Below are 15,877 nucleotides of genomic sequence, written 5' to 3' on the forward strand. Positions count from 1 at the left end.
ATGTTCCTTTACCTTAGCAAGTCCTTCTTTAATTAGAATTAAGCAAAATCAGCCTTAGTGGGCATGAATCGCAAGTCTGCTTTGGTGGGGGACTCATAATCCGTAGAGAAGGAGATGCAGGGTCAGCTTTAGTTGAATGAAGAGGCGTAGAAGTAGACAAAGATGGTCAAGTGAATGAGGACTCCTTAGTTTTAAAAAAAAAAGTGTTTATCTTGGTCCCTGAAGCTGACAACCCTTTTGGAGGCTTCTCCAACTTTGAGGGCATTTAGATGCCATTTTAGTGAGTGATCTAGGCAGCCATACTTAGGAAACAGGTGTATAATTATGTTCCACAACCAAAAAAAAAGTTCTGAGGAATAACGTTTCTTAATCAAAAAGAAAGAAAAAAAGCTATCTGCAATCGGTTGCTCACATCAGCAGAGAAGTACCCTATATGTCATGATCCGCTCAGCTGATCGCACTCGCTCAGCTGTTCTCTCTCTTCTTCTGCGCTGTTGCGCTACGCTGCATTGTGTCCCACTCTGCTGACGTCAGGCCGGGTTCTTATTCCGGCATCTCTTCTCCACTGGTGCCCATTTGTTTTACCTGCTATGGCTGCTGTGAGTACATTCTTTCTGGATTTCCTGTTATCGAACGTTTGCCTGTCTGACAACGTCTCTGCTAAGTCCTTCCAAACCTGAAGATACGTTTATACTTTCTGCCTGATACTTGTTACCTATCATCTGCTACGTTATGGCTAGTATCAATCCTGCATGAATACACGTTGCCAGACCTTGCCTGCTTGACTACTCTATTGGTTAACCCCTACCTGCCTGAATATACGTTGCCAGACCTTGCCTGTTTGACTACTCTATTGGTTAACCCCTACCTGCCTGAATACACGTTGCCAGACCTTGCCTGCTTCATTACTCTATTGGTTAACCCCTACTTGCCTGAATATACGTTGATAGACCTTGCCTGCTTGATTACTCTATTGGTTAACCGCTATCTGCATGAATATATGTTGCCAGACCTTGCCTGCTTGATTACTCTATTGGTTAACCGCTATCTGCATGAATATACGTTGCCAGACCTTGCCTGCTTGATTACTCTATTGGTTAACCGCTATCTGCATGAATATACGTTGCCAGACCTTGCCTGCTTGATTACTCTATTGGTTAACCGCTACCTGCCTCAATACACATTGCCAGACCTTGCCTGCTTGATTACTCTATTGGTTAACCGCTATCTGCATGAATATACGTTGCCAGACCTTGCCTGCTTGATTACTCTATTGGTTAACCGCTATCTGCATGAATATACGTTGCCAGACCTTGCCTGCTTGATTACTCTATTGGTTAACCGCTATCTGCATGAATACACGTTGCCAGACCTTGCCTGCTTGATTACTCTATTGGTTAACCGCTATCTGCATGAATACACGTTGCCAGACCTTGTCTGCTTGAGTGATCTAGGCAGCCATACTTAGGAAACAGGTGTATAATTATGTTCCACAACCAAAAAAAAAGTTCTGAGGAATAAGGTTTCTTAATCAAAAAGAAAGAAAAAAAGCTATCTGCAATCGGTTGCTCACATCAGCAGAGAAGTACCCTATATGTCATGATCCGCTCAGCTGATCGCACTCGCTCAGCTGTTCTCTCTCTTCTTCTGCGCTGTTGCGCTACGCTGCATTGCGTCCCACTCTGCTGACGTCAGGCCGGGTTCTTATTCCGGCATCTCTTCTCCACTGGTGCCCATTTGTTTTACCTGCTATGGCTGTTGTGAGTACATTCTTTCTGGATTTCCTGTTATCGAACGTTTGCCTGTCTGACAACGTCTCTGCTAAGTCCTTCCAAACCTGAAGATACGTTTATACTTTCTGCCTGATACTTGTTACCTATCATCTGCTACGTTATGGCTAGTATCAATCCTGCATGAATACACGTTGCCAGACCTTGCCTGCTTGATTACTCTATTGGTTAACCGCTATCTGCATGAATATACGTTGCCAGACCTTGCCTGCTTGATTACTCTATTGGTTAACCGCTATCTGCATGAATATACGTTGCCAGACCTTGTCTGCTTGATTACTCTATTGGTTAACCGCTACCTGCCTCAATACACATTGCCAGACCTTGCCTGCTTGATTACTCTATTGGTTAACTGCTATCTGCATGAATATACGTTGCCAGACCTTGCCTGCTTGATTACTCTATTGGTTAACCGCTATCTGCATGAATACACGTTGCCAGACCTTGCCTGCTTGATTACTCTATTGGTTAACCACTATCTGCATGAATACACGTTGCCAGACCTTGTCTGCTTGATTACTCTATTGGTTAACCCCTACCTGCATGAATATACGTTGCCAGACCTTGCCTGCTTGATTACTCTATTGGTTAACCGCTATCTGCCTGAATACACGTTGCCAGACCTTGCCTGCTTGATTACTCTATTGGTTAACCGCTATCTGCATGAATACACGTTGCCAGACCTTGTCTGCTTGATTACTCTATTGGTTAACCCCTACCTGCATGAATATACGTTGCCAGACCTTGCCTGCTTGATTACTCTATTGGTTAACCCCTACCTGCCTGAATACACGTTGCCAGACCTTGTCTGCTTGATTACTCTATTGGTTAACCGCTATCTGCATGAATACACGTTGCCAGACCTTGCCTGCTTGATTACTCTATTGGTTAACCGCTATCTGCATGAATATACGTTGCCAGACCTTGCCTGCTTGATTACTCTATTGGTTAACCGCTATCTGCATGAATACACGTTGCCAGACTTTGCCTGCTTGATTACTCTATTGGTTAACCGCTATCTGCATGAATACACGTTGCCAGACCTTGTCTGCTTGATTACTCTATTGGTTAACCCCTACCTGCATGAATATACGTTGCCAGACCTTGCCTGCTTGATTACTCTATTGGTTAACCGCTATCTGCCTGAATACACGTTGCCAGACCTTGCCTGCTTGATTACTCTATTGGTTAACCGCTATCTGCATGAATACACGTTGCCAGACCTTGTCTGTTTGATTACTCTATTGGTTAACCGCTATCTGCATGAATACACGTTGCCAGACCTTGCCTGCTTGATTACTCTATTGGTTAACCGCTATCTGCATGAATATACGTTGCCAGACCTTGCCTGCTTGATTACTCTATTGGTTAACCCCTACCTGCCTGAATACACGTTGCCAGACCTTGTCTGCTTGATTACTCTATTGGTTAACCGCTATCTGCATGAATACACGTTGCCAGACCTTGCCTGCTTGATTACTCTATTGGTTAACCCCTACCTGCATGAATATACGTTGCCAGACCTTGTCTGCTTGATTACTCTATTGGTTAACCGCTATCTGCATGAATATACGTTGCCAGACCTTGTCTGCTTGATTACTCTATTGGTTAACCGCTATCTGCATGAATATACGTTGCCAGACCTTGTCTGCTTGATTACTCTATTGGTTTACCGCTATCTGCATGAATACACGTTGCCAGACCTTGCCTGCTTGATTACTCTATTGGTTAACCGCTATCTGCATGAATATACGTTGCCAGACCTTGTCTGCTTGATTACTCTATTGGTTAACCGCTATCTGCATGAATATACGTTGCCAGACCTTGTCTGCTTGATTACTCTATTGGTTAACCCCTACTTGCCTGAATATACGTTGCCAGACCTTGCCTGCTTGATTACTCTATTGGTTAACCCCTACCTGCCTGAATACACGCTGCCAGACCTTGTCTGCTTGATTACTCTTTTGGTTAACCGCTACCTGCATGAATATACGTTGCCAGACCTTGCCTGCTTGATTACTCTATTGGTTAACCGCTATCTGCATGAATATACGTTGCTAGACCTTGTCTGCTTGATTACTCTATTGGTTAACCGCTATCTGCATGAATATACGTTGCCAGACCTTGCCTGCTTGATTACTCTATTGGTTAACCGCTATCTGCATGAATATACGTTGCTAGACCTTGTCTGCTTGATTACTCTATTGGTTAACCGCTATCTGCATGAATATACGTTGCCAGACCTTGCCTGCTTGATTACTCTATTGATTAACCGCTATCTGCATGAATATACGTTGCTAGACCTTGTCTGCTTGATTACTCTATTGGTTAACTGCTACCTGCATGAATATACGTTGCCAGACCTTGCCTGCTTGATTACTCTATTGGTTAACCGCTATCTGCATGAATATACGTTGCCAAACCTTGCCTGCTTGACTACTCTTTTGGTTAACCCTTGCCTGTCTGATTTCAGTTGCCAATCTCTGCCTGTATGACTTTCCAAATTCCTGACCCTGCTCTGCCTGCTATCAAACTTACAAGTACCATCCTTGAAACCTGTGAGTAACTCCAGTTTCTATTGAATTAACTTTACTTTCCTCTGAAGCTGTCGTGGGGTCAGGTCCTGGTTTATAACTCAGTGTGCTAGTGTGTTACTTAAGTTCATTCTAGCATTTGGGTCTGGACTTTTCCTAACCTGACACTATATGCTACCAACATATAAATGAGCTTGATAAAGACAGATAATATTACAATGATTAGCGGCAGTACAAAACTGTAATGATATAAACAGTTGTAATATGGTCTGAAAGACTGGGGTAGAACGCTTCATTCTGTTTGAGAAATGGTTATAGCAGGTGCAACTTCATAATCTTCATAAATAAAGCTTAAAGGGACATGAAACCCAACATTTTTCTTTCATGATTTAGGTATAACAAACCATTTTATACAACTTTACAGTTTACTTCTATTATCAAATTTGTTTCATTCTCTTGGTATTATTTGTTAAAGGAGCAGCAATGCACTACTGGTTTCTAACTGAACACATGGGTGAGCCAATGACAATCGGTATAAATATGCAGCCACCAATAAGCAGCTAGAACCTAGGTTCTTGGCTGCTCCTGAGCTTACCTAGATAAACCTTTCAGCAAAGGATAACAAGAGAAGGAAGCAAATTAAATAACAGAAGTAAATTGGAAAGTTGTTTAAAATTGTATTCTCTGTCTAAATCATGAATGTGTAATTATGACTTTACTGTCCCTTTAATAGGGCAAATGTTTAATAGGACAGTGCTTCCCCTGTTTTGCCGGTTACAGTGGACCTCAGAGCTGGGTCACATTGGGAGTTATATAAAGCAGGCCAGCGTGACCACTTTATTCCAGTTTAGGAATTCCATGCCCATCGTTCTTGTCCGCTATATACCTTAGAGCTACGCTTTACATACCAGCCGTGTAATATAGCAGGGGCTGCACCGATCAGGAAGTCTACAACGGCTGCTCCAGTTGTGAGGCAAAAGTCCAAGGCTTCAAATGTACCACCGTCACTCCACTGCCGAACTAGCACCCCTCGGCTATACTGCCACTGGATGGTGTGCGGCCGTGTCTTAAGGTGTTGGTACCATTTGTAGATCCCGCATCAAGCTGGGAATATTTAGTATGTAGCTGCCAAAGGGAATTGCCTTGCCGGTGTTCTGTCGAAATGAGCTACCTCAACGAGATTTGCTACCTCAATGTGCACATGCACACAATTACGTTATTGCACTCCCCATATGTTTGAAAAGAATGTGTGGAATGTGATTACGTAATTACATGGTTAGGTAGCAAATTTCGATGGTTAAGAAAATTTAGTCCCACATTCCCATGAATGAAGTGACATACTACACAAGCACAGTAACGTGGTAGCAAACTTCGAGGAAGAGATTAATGTGATCATCCAAAAATAACCTGCATTTTTTTAACTTATATAGGAAGTTTATAACTATAAAAGTTTATACGTTATAACAATGCAAGTTATTTTTGGATCATCAGATTAATCTCCGTCACAATTTGCTACTACATTACTGCGCATACGCTCGTGTACTAAGTTACCCCATTCATGAAGAATGTGGCAATACATTTTCTTAACCGTCAAAATTTGCTACTTAACAATGTGCACATGCTTGTAATTACGTAATTGCATTCCACAGATTCTTTTTAAACCTATGTGGAGTGCTATTATATAATTGTGCGCATGAGCACTTGGAGGTACAAATCTCGACAGAACACCAGAGCATTAGATTTCTGACTCCGCCCCCTCCTGCATTCCCCCCCCTCATCTACTTGTCTATAATATGTATGACTGAGGATCATGGGAAGTGGGAGGGATTTAAAGCTCTAGTGTGTTAGAGAGTATTTTGCCGCCTCCTAGTCGTCAGGAGGGGAAATTCCCACATCTGATGATTCGTGGACTCTTACCTCTTTCAGTATGGTTATGTGACTTTGATCTGCACATAGGGGCTCCCATGAGACTCAATGCAAATGAATGGACATTTATTCACACCAGATGATCATTAATATCATAGTAATCACCTAATAAAACTTATATTGGAGTTTATTTTGAAGAGGGGCTTCTGGGCTTTAAAATAAGGGGTCTTGGTGCCTCTAGGCCTTTTTAATGCCCTGTTTTAAGAGTATATGGCCTATAGTTATCAAGCCGTCAACCTCAAATACGCTGGAATTCCGCAGCGTATTTGTGGCAAGGCTGATTCGCCTAAGTTATTAAGCCCTATACACCGGCAAAAGTAGAATATAGTGACGTAAGCTTCGATCCGCTGGACTCTAGCAGGTACGCTTGGCACTTTACCGGCCCAGCGTACCTGGTTTTCAATCTGCCGCCCTGGAGGTGGCGGATCCCATAGGAATCAATGGGAGTCTGACCATAGCGAAAGTTCATGATCGCTGCTGCCCGACATCCCATTGATTCCTATGGGAAGTGTGTACACCTAACACCCTAACATGTACCCCGAGTCTAAACACCCCTAATCTGCCCCCCTACACCGCCACCACCTATATTAAACATGTTAACCCCTAAACCGCCGCTCCCGGACCCCGCCGCAACTATAATAAATATGTTAACCCCTAAACCGCCGCTCCCGGACCCTGCAGCCACCTACATAATACCTATTAACCCCTATCCTGCCCCCCTATACCGCCGCCACCTATAATAAATTTATTAACCCCTATCCTGCGGATCCCGGACCCCGCCGCAACTAAATAAATTGTTTAACCCCTAAACCGCCGCTCCCGGACCCCGCTGCCACCTATATTAAACTTATTAACCCCTAATCTGCCCCCCCTACACTGCCGCAACCTATAATAAAATTATTAACCCCTAAACCTAAGTCTAACACTAACCCTAATACCCCCTATCTTAAATATTAATTAAATAAATCTAAATAAATATTACTCTTATTAAATTAATTATTCCTATTAAAACTAAATACTTACCTATAAAATAAACCCTAATATAGCTACAATATTACTAATATAATTATATTGTAGCTATTTTAGGATTTATTTTTATTTTACAGGCAAATTTAAATGTATTTTAACTAGGTACAATAGCTATTAAATAGTTATTAACTATTTAATAGCTACCTAGATAAAATAAAGTCAGATTTACCTGTAAAATAAAAAGTAACCTAAGTTTCAATTACACCTAACACTGCATTATAATTAAATTATTCCTATTTAAAACTAAATACTTACCTTAAAATAAACCCTAAGATAGCTACAATGTAATTAATAATTACATTGTAGCTATCTTAGGATTTATATTTATTTTACAGGTAACTTTGTATTTATTTTAACTAGGTACAATAGTTATTAAATAGTTATTAACTATTTAATAACGACCTAGCTAAAAGAAATACAAAATTACCTGTAAAATAAATCGTAACCTAAGTTACAATTAAACCTAACACTACACTATCATTAAAATAATTAAATTAATTAACTACAAATACCTACAATTATATACAATTAAATAAACTAACTAAAGTACAAAAAATAAAAAAAACTGTTACAAAAAATAAAAAAAATTACAAGATTTTTAAGCTAATTACACCTAATCTAAGCCCCCTAATAAAATAACATTAATCTAAGCCCCCCAAAATAAAAAAATGCCCTACCCTATTATACATTACAAAAGTTAACAGCTCTATTACCAGCCCTTAAAAGGGCCTTTTGCGGGGCATGCCCCAAAGTAATCAGCTCTTTTGCATGTTAAAAAAATACAACCCCCCCAACATTAAAACCCACCACCCATATACCCCTACTCTAACCCACCCAAACCCCCCTTAAAAAAACCTAACACTAACCCCCTGAAGATCTCCTTACCTTGAGTCGTCTTCAGCCAGCCAACCACCGATGGAACAGAAGAGGACATCCGCAGCGGCCGAAGTTATCATCCAAGGGGCGCTGAAGTGGTCTTCCATCCAATAGAAGTCTTCATCCATGCGGCGTCTTCAATCTTCATCCATCCGGAGCGGAGCCTTCTTCAAACGAGCCAACGCGGAACCATCCGCTTCCAACGACGCCTACCCGACGAATGGATATTCCTTTAAGTGACGTCATCCAAGATGGAGTCCCTTAAATTCCGATTGGCTGATAGGATTCTATCAGCCAATCGGAATTAAGGTAGGAAAAATCTGATTGGCTGATGCAATCAGCCAATCAGATTCAAGTTCAATCCAATTGGCTGATCCAATCAGCCAATCAGATTGAGCTCGCATTCTATTGGCTGTTTCGATCAGCCAATAGAATGCGAGCTCAATCTGATTGGCTGATTGGATCAGCCAATCAGATTTTTCCTACCTTAATTCCGATTGGCTGATAGAATCCTATCAGCCAATCGGAATTCGAGGGACGCCATCTTGGATGACGTCACTTAAAGGAATATCCATTCGTCGGGTAGGCGTCGTTGGAAGAGGATGGCTCCGCGTTGGCTCGTTTGAAGAAGGCTCCACTCCGGATGGATGAAGATTGAAGACGCCGCATGGATGAAGACTTCTATCGGATGGAAGACCTCTTCAGCGCCCCTTGGATGATGACTTCGGCTGCTGCGGATGTCCTCTTCTGTTCCATCGGTGGTCGGCTGGCTGAAGACGACTCAAGGTAGGGAGATCTTCAGGGGGTAGTGTTAGGTTTTTTTAAGGGGGGTTTGGGTGGGTTAGAGTAGGGGTATGTGGGTGGTGGGTTTTAATGTTGGGGGGGTTGTATTTTTTTTAACATGCAAAAGAGCTGATTACTTTGGGGCATGCCCCGCAAAAGGCCCTTTTAAGGGCCGGTAATAGAGCTGTTAACTTTTGTAATTTAGAATAGGGTAGGGCATTTTTTATTTTGGGGGGCTTTGTTATTTTATTAGGGGGCTTAGATTAGGTGTAATTAGCTTAAAAATCTTGTAATATTTTTTTATTTTTTGTAACTTAGTTTTTTTTATTTTTTGTACTTTAGTTAGTTTATTTAATTGTATTTAATTGGGAGTATTTGTAGTTAATTAATTTAATTAATATAATGATGTAGTGTTAGGTTTAATTGTAACTTAGTTTAGGATTTATTTTACAGGTAATTTTGTATTTCTTTTAGCTAGGTCGTATTGTACCTAGTTAAAATAAATACAAAGTTACCTGTAAAATAAATATAAATCCTAAGATAGCTACAATGTAATTATTAATTACATTGTAGCTATCTTAGGGTTTATTTTAAGGTAAGTATTTAGTTTTAAATAGGAATAATTTATTTAATGATAGTGTAGTGTTAGGTGTAATTGAAACTTAGGCTATTTTTTTATTTTACAGGTAAATTTGATTTTATTTTATCTAGGTAGCTATTAAATAGTTAATAACTATTTAATAGCTATTGTACCTAGTTGAAATAAATTAAAATTTGCCTGTAAAATAAAAATAAATCCTAAAATAGCTACAATATAATTATAAGTAATATTGTAGCTATATTAGGGTTTATTTTATAGGTACGTATTTAGTTTTAAATAGGAATAATTAATTTAATAAGAGTTATATTTATTTAGATTTATTTAATTAATATTTAAGATAGGGGGATGTTAGGGTTAGTGTTAGACTTAGGTTTAGGAGTTAATAATTTTGTTATAGGTTGCGGCGGTGTAGGGGGGGCAGGATAGGGGTTAATAAATTTATTATAGGTGGTAACGGTGTAGGGGGGGCAGATTAGGGGTTAATAAGTTTAATATAGGTGGCGGCGGGGTCCGGGAGCGGCGGTTTAGGGGTTAAACAATTTATTTAGTTGAGGAGGGGGCCGGGATCCGCAGGATAGGGGTTAATAAATTTATTATAGGTGGCGGCGGTATAGGGGGGGCAGGATAGGGGTTAATAGGTATTATGTAGGTGGCGGCGGGGTCCAGGAGCGGCGGTATAGGGGTTAATACATTTATTATAGTTGCGGCGGGGTCTAGGAGCGGCAGTTTAGGGGTTAATAACTTTATTTAGTTGCGGGGGGCTCTGGGGGCGCCGGTATAGGGGGTAGAACAGTTTAGTGTGGGTGCTTAGTGACAGCTTATCAATAAAGCTAGGAAAAAGCCGAAGAGCAGTGAGATCGGATGAGTGATAACTATCACAGTCCGCTGCTCATCGCCCCGTACTTGGTGCGCGGCTTTTTGACATCTTTTTTGATAACTTTGGTGAGCGTATTCAGGTCCGCGGCGGCGATGTGAGGCGAGCTTAGGCGGGCGTATTGGGGCCGGCGAAGGCAGGTAAGTAACTAGAGGCCTATGACTAGAGGCCTATGTGTTAAGTTTATTAGAATATTGGTATTTATATTTTTATTTCTTCAGGGTTCCTAGGGCTTAAAGGGACAGTGAACACTTTGAGTTTTTTATATAAAATGTTTAGTCATGTATAATAAACAACTTTGCAATATATTAGAATTATTTATTTTGCCCCCTTTACATGTAATTTAACTCTGAAAATTGAGCAATTTCTAATTATCACAACTTGATATGTACCTACCTGACAAGGCTAACTCTGCTACATATCTATCCTAAATCAGCTTTATCATGTAATGAGCGCAAACCAATTTACTTTAATCCATCTTTATGAAGTGACTAGCGTTGTCTGCAGGTTAGAGCCCAGACTGGCTCCAACAACTAAGGCAAACAGTGGGTGGAGTTTGGTTGCTAAAAATATAACAGTAAAAAGGATGTTAATTTGTTTTACAAATGTTAAGACTTGGCTGGTATGTTATTCTAGAACAACACAACAGAATTGTCTTCTAATTATGTTTACTGTCCCTTTTAAAGGAGCTGAGGGTTTTCAAGGCCAACCCCCCCCCCCCCCCTCATATCCTGTCCTGTTGCACTGAACATATCTAGATATGCTCAATATTCCCATGTACAGTAAAGGCTCTCGCTGAAACATTGATAGAATTATTAGAAGCATTGTTTTGTTAAGACAAATGCATTGCACAATGTCATTTCTTTGCAGCCTTTGCTAGCAGTGGAGGGGTTAAACTGCTCAATGACCCAAAAACAGTGGCAAATTAGTTTTATTTAGCAAGTTACTCAGCAACAAGTCCCCACTGTACAGAATAATAGGAAATGTCAACAAAAGCAGAGTCTGAGCACTAAACCAGCCCAGCCACAAACTCCTGTTACTAAGATACCTCATAGCTTTGTGTAGGGGACGTAAACACAGCGTCTGCACTCATTTGTACTTTTACTTATTGAGAAGAATCCTTTTTATTTGCCTCATTGTTCACTTTAAGCACTAATGTTAATCAATTTTAACTTTTTTTATTTCTTTGATATTTACATTTTTTTAGACAAAGTTATAGAGCACACAGAGAGCGTTTTAGCACAGAAGTTAGTAAGTTTTTTTTATATTTTTTCAAGAGTTGGGTATGGAAGACTATGGAAAAACGAGAGACGGGGAGTTAAAAACAGATCACAGCCTGGAAAAATCAGGAACAAGTTTATTTCATCATCTGCTCAACAAAAGGATCCTCCTGAACTCTCGTGACGATGCAGTAAGTAGTCCCAGTCTGAGACAGTGTGACACACTATCTGTGGTCTGTTCTCCAGGTCACTCTGTAGAGCAGTAAAATTGCACCAATGCAATGAGAAATCAAATTGTGCAAATCCTTTCCTGTGTGCAACAACTTTTTATTCATCATATCTATGTTATGAGGTTTGATTATTAAAGGGACATTAAACACTAAATAAATGCTAGATAAAATGATGCATAGAAAAGATTAGTCTGAGTAGTAGATGTATTTTGTAAAGTTTCTTTAGCTGTTTACATAGTGACAAATTAAGTGTAAAGTTTTAGTGTCTATAAATCAATGGGAGCTGCCATGTTGTAACTTAGGTTACCTTCTCTGCTGTGGCCAATTACAGACAGTTATAAATAGGTCACTAGAGTGTGCAGCCAATGGTTGTGCTGGATTTAGCAGTTTTCTGCACTTCCATTTCTAACAGGAACTGAAAAGCTCACAATTTCAGAATGGAATTACAGGAAAAGGGGACAAAATAAATAATGAAAGTATATTGCAGTGTTTTTTATATATACAATTTATCATTTTATATTACCATCTCAAAGTGTTAAATGTCCCTTTAAAAGCATTAAAATGTTAATGAAAAATGAATTTGTAACATTAGATCATTTTAAAATGCAAAGAAACTACATCAAATTCATAATTATTTCAAAAGATAATGCGGCATTAAGATGTAAATATAAATGAAGAGGAGGAACCACCATATCACAGTATTTATTTCTGTCCCGGGGTATTCAAATCAAGGGACATGAAGGTGCATTATAGATGTGTTAGAGCATTTATTATTGTATAATTGTTTTTATATCATTAAACACATAGTTAAAGTTAGCAGGAATGGACTGCAAATCCTGAGGATCCCCATACTTAAGGTATAAAGGGATTTTTAGATGTTATGGGACTAGCTTCTCTGTCATATTGGATATGAGCTTGGAAGTTGTGGTCTCCCTGATACACTAAGAATAGTGCTGGTCTGATATATGGGACTATTTTGTGTGCCAAGCTGCTTGCTATGTAGCTGTTAGGATATGAAAGGAAGTAAACTGCCGCTATGGAGCTGATGTTAAAGGGACAAAAAAACTAAATTCTTTTATAATGCAGATAGAATAAACAATTGTAAACAGTTTTCCAGTTTACGTCTATTGTCTAATTAGTTTCATTCTTTAGGTATGCTTTGTCGAAATGCATACCTAATGCACTACTGTGAGCAAGCTGCTGATTGGTGGCTGCCACATTTACATAGTTGCCCAATAGTTAGCAGGTAGAAAACCATAAAAAGATTACTTCACAAAATCTCAGATAGGCTTTTGTTTTTTTTACGCACAGTTTACATATGTTTCTATCAGTGTGTAAAAAACTTGTGTGGTGAAAACAGTAAAACGGGGCTTTAACCATCACTATTGTATTGGGGGTTATTATATTAAGTTTTATAGTATTGGGGGTTATTATATTAGGTTTTATTGCATTGGGGGTTATTATATTAAGTTTTATTGAATTGGGGGTTATTATATTAAGTTTTATTGTATTGGTGGTTATTATATTAAGTTTTATTGTATTGGGGGTTATTATATTAAGTTTTATAGTATTGGGGGTTATTATATTAAGTTTTATTGTACTGGTGGTTATTATATTAAGTTTTATTGTATTGGGGGTTATTATATTAAGTTTTATAGTATTGGGGGTTATTATATTAAGTTTTATTGTATTGGTGGTTATTATATTAAGTTTTATAGTATTGGGGGTTATTATATTAAGTTTTATAGTATTGGGGGTTATTATATTAAGTTTTATTGTATTGGTGGTTATTATATTAAGTTTTATAGTATTGGGTGTAACAGAAATTGACGTGAAATCTTGTACAGCTAACGCAAGGTTACAGAAATCACCCCCGCTACATGTATAATTTACCAATCATGGTCTTAAAATATATCTTGTCATTTCAAACTCGTAGTATTGTGATTGTATCAGTACTTTTTGTTTTAAACAGAATTCCTATACAAAATGTTGTTGTCTTGTAAGGCCGTAAACAATTGTTTTAATCATGGTTTTAAAATAAAACAGAAGTTCCAAATTTGTGTTTCACATAATTGTGATTTATAATATCTATAATATCTATAATATCTATATCTATAATATCTATATATTTAATATCTATAATATCTATATCTATAATATCTATATCTATAATATCTATATAATATCTATATCTATAATATCTATATAATATCTATATCTATAATATCTATATATTTAATATCTATATCTATATCTATATATTTAATATCTATAATATCTATATAATATCTATATCTATAATATCTGTAATATCTATATCTATAATATCTGTAATATCTATATCTATAATATCTATATCTATAATATCTATATATTTAATATCTATAATATCTATATCTATCATATCTATATATTTAATATCTATATCTATAATATCTATATATTTAATATCTATAATATCTATATATTTAATACCTATAATATCTATATCTATAATATCTATATATTTAATATCTATAATATCTATATATTTAATACCTATAATATCTATAATATCTATATCTATAATATCGTGTCACCATCCTCTGACAGTAATGGAAAAAATAACCTTGTTCTCTACAGTGAGACTTGGAGCGCTTGACAATATTTTAACCCTTGTACAACGTAGCGGTTTCCCAATTTATATTATAACTGTTAAATCCTATTATATAAGGACAGTTTCTTCTTATAAAAAAAAGATCCTAATTTTATTTAAAAAGAATAGTTGTCCCTTGTTGTTGTTTGCAGGCAATTTTTTGCAGCAGTTCAAAAAATATGTTGTGCTTTTGAAAATGGATGTCCGCCAATACCTTTTTGTTTGTCTTCTTATAAAAAATCAGTCCCTGGAAGAGCGTAGTTTATGTAGGGGACGTTGACCTGGGGGAGGCTCCTTGGGTTGCTGGGCAGTTATTTAGATTAGGGGGCGGAGCCTATCAAAGTAATGGGTGAGGGGCTGAGCGGGAAAAGGCAAGAAGTCACTAGAAAATTTGTGCGGTGACAGCAGCTGCTTCGTGCCTTTTCCCGCTTGCTTCAGATGGCTTCGTTGGATAGTATACTAGCCCAGTTAAGGGACGCAGCTGAATAGAGAGGGCTGGTTTGGCTTCAGGAGTGCCTCCGGTCCCTGCTGGAGCAGGGTACTGTTTCAGAGTCTGCGCTCAGGACCCATCTGGTCCGACATTCCAGGACCCAAGTGCGGCTAAGTCCTAAGGCGGTGAAGGTTGCTGGGGGCAAGAGGCGGTCGAGCCCGAGTCCTGGGCGGCGGCGGAGAGGAGATGTTCCGGCGGCGGGTGATCAGGTGATCACTGAGGTGCAGGATGAGTCGGAGTGGCCTGGTCCAGGAGCAGAGGCAACCCCCTGATCAGTCCCGTAAGGTGGATTACGGGGGCAGGAGGTCCGGTAATGGCCTGGGGAGACCTGAGGCATGTCATTTTGTCCCCTTGAGTCAGTGGAGGTGGGACTTGTGTGATGGCCCGACTGGGCCTGAGGCAGTATAGGGGGAAGTTTCTTGGGCTGGGGGTCCTCCTGTATTAGAGGCTGTAGCTGGGGTCTTTCTGGGTTAGGGGCAGGGATTAGGGCAGGAGCTGCTTTGGGGTCAGTAGGCAGGCAAGGGGTAGGTAGTCAGGTGGGCCTTATAGGAACCACTGCCCATGTTTATCAGTGCAGGGGGCTATTAATGTAGTGGGGGAAGACAACCCTCCTGGTTCCCCTATTATGGTTGATGAGGAGTGGGAAGAAGTGGGGGATCTGGCCCTGGGATTGGAGTCCTCAGAGGATGAGGTTGTTCCCCCTACCCCTACGAAGAGCAGGCCTCTGGGTCTGTAGATGGGGGGGGGATGTTCTTATTCTGCAGGACTCAGGTCTGAGGGGGTGAGGGTTGAGGCCCCCTGCTGTTCTGGGGGGAGTAGATTCTTCCTGTGATCCCTCATTTTCTGTCCAATCAATTTCAGATGTGAGGGGACAAGGGTCACGGCCTGG

At 39.4% G+C, this 15,877-nt stretch overlaps 1 protein-coding gene across 3 annotated transcripts in view; it reads left to right on the forward strand.

Annotated features, from left to right (window-relative positions):
• The first annotated feature begins 555 nt into the window (after nt 1-555).
• Nucleotides 556-15,877, forward strand: part of LOC128644135 (testis-expressed protein 47-like) — a 43,050-nt gene continuing 27,728 nt past the window's right edge. For 2 of the 3 annotated variants that reach the window (XM_053696857.1, XM_053696849.1), the window contains exons 1-2: nt 556-599; nt 11,691-11,824. In XM_053696857.1, coding sequence (XP_053552832.1) covers nt 11,699-11,824 — 126 coding nt within the window. In that variant the 5' untranslated portion in view covers nt 556-599; nt 11,691-11,698. Of the gene's footprint in view, nt 600-11,540; nt 11,825-15,877 lie in introns of those variants that run through there. The other variant, XM_053696854.1, reaches the window with a different exon arrangement.

This window comes from Bombina bombina, chromosome 1 (assembly GCF_027579735.1).
Source record: "Bombina bombina isolate aBomBom1 chromosome 1, aBomBom1.pri, whole genome shotgun sequence".
NCBI lineage: Eukaryota > Metazoa > Chordata > Amphibia > Anura > Bombinatoridae > Bombina > Bombina bombina.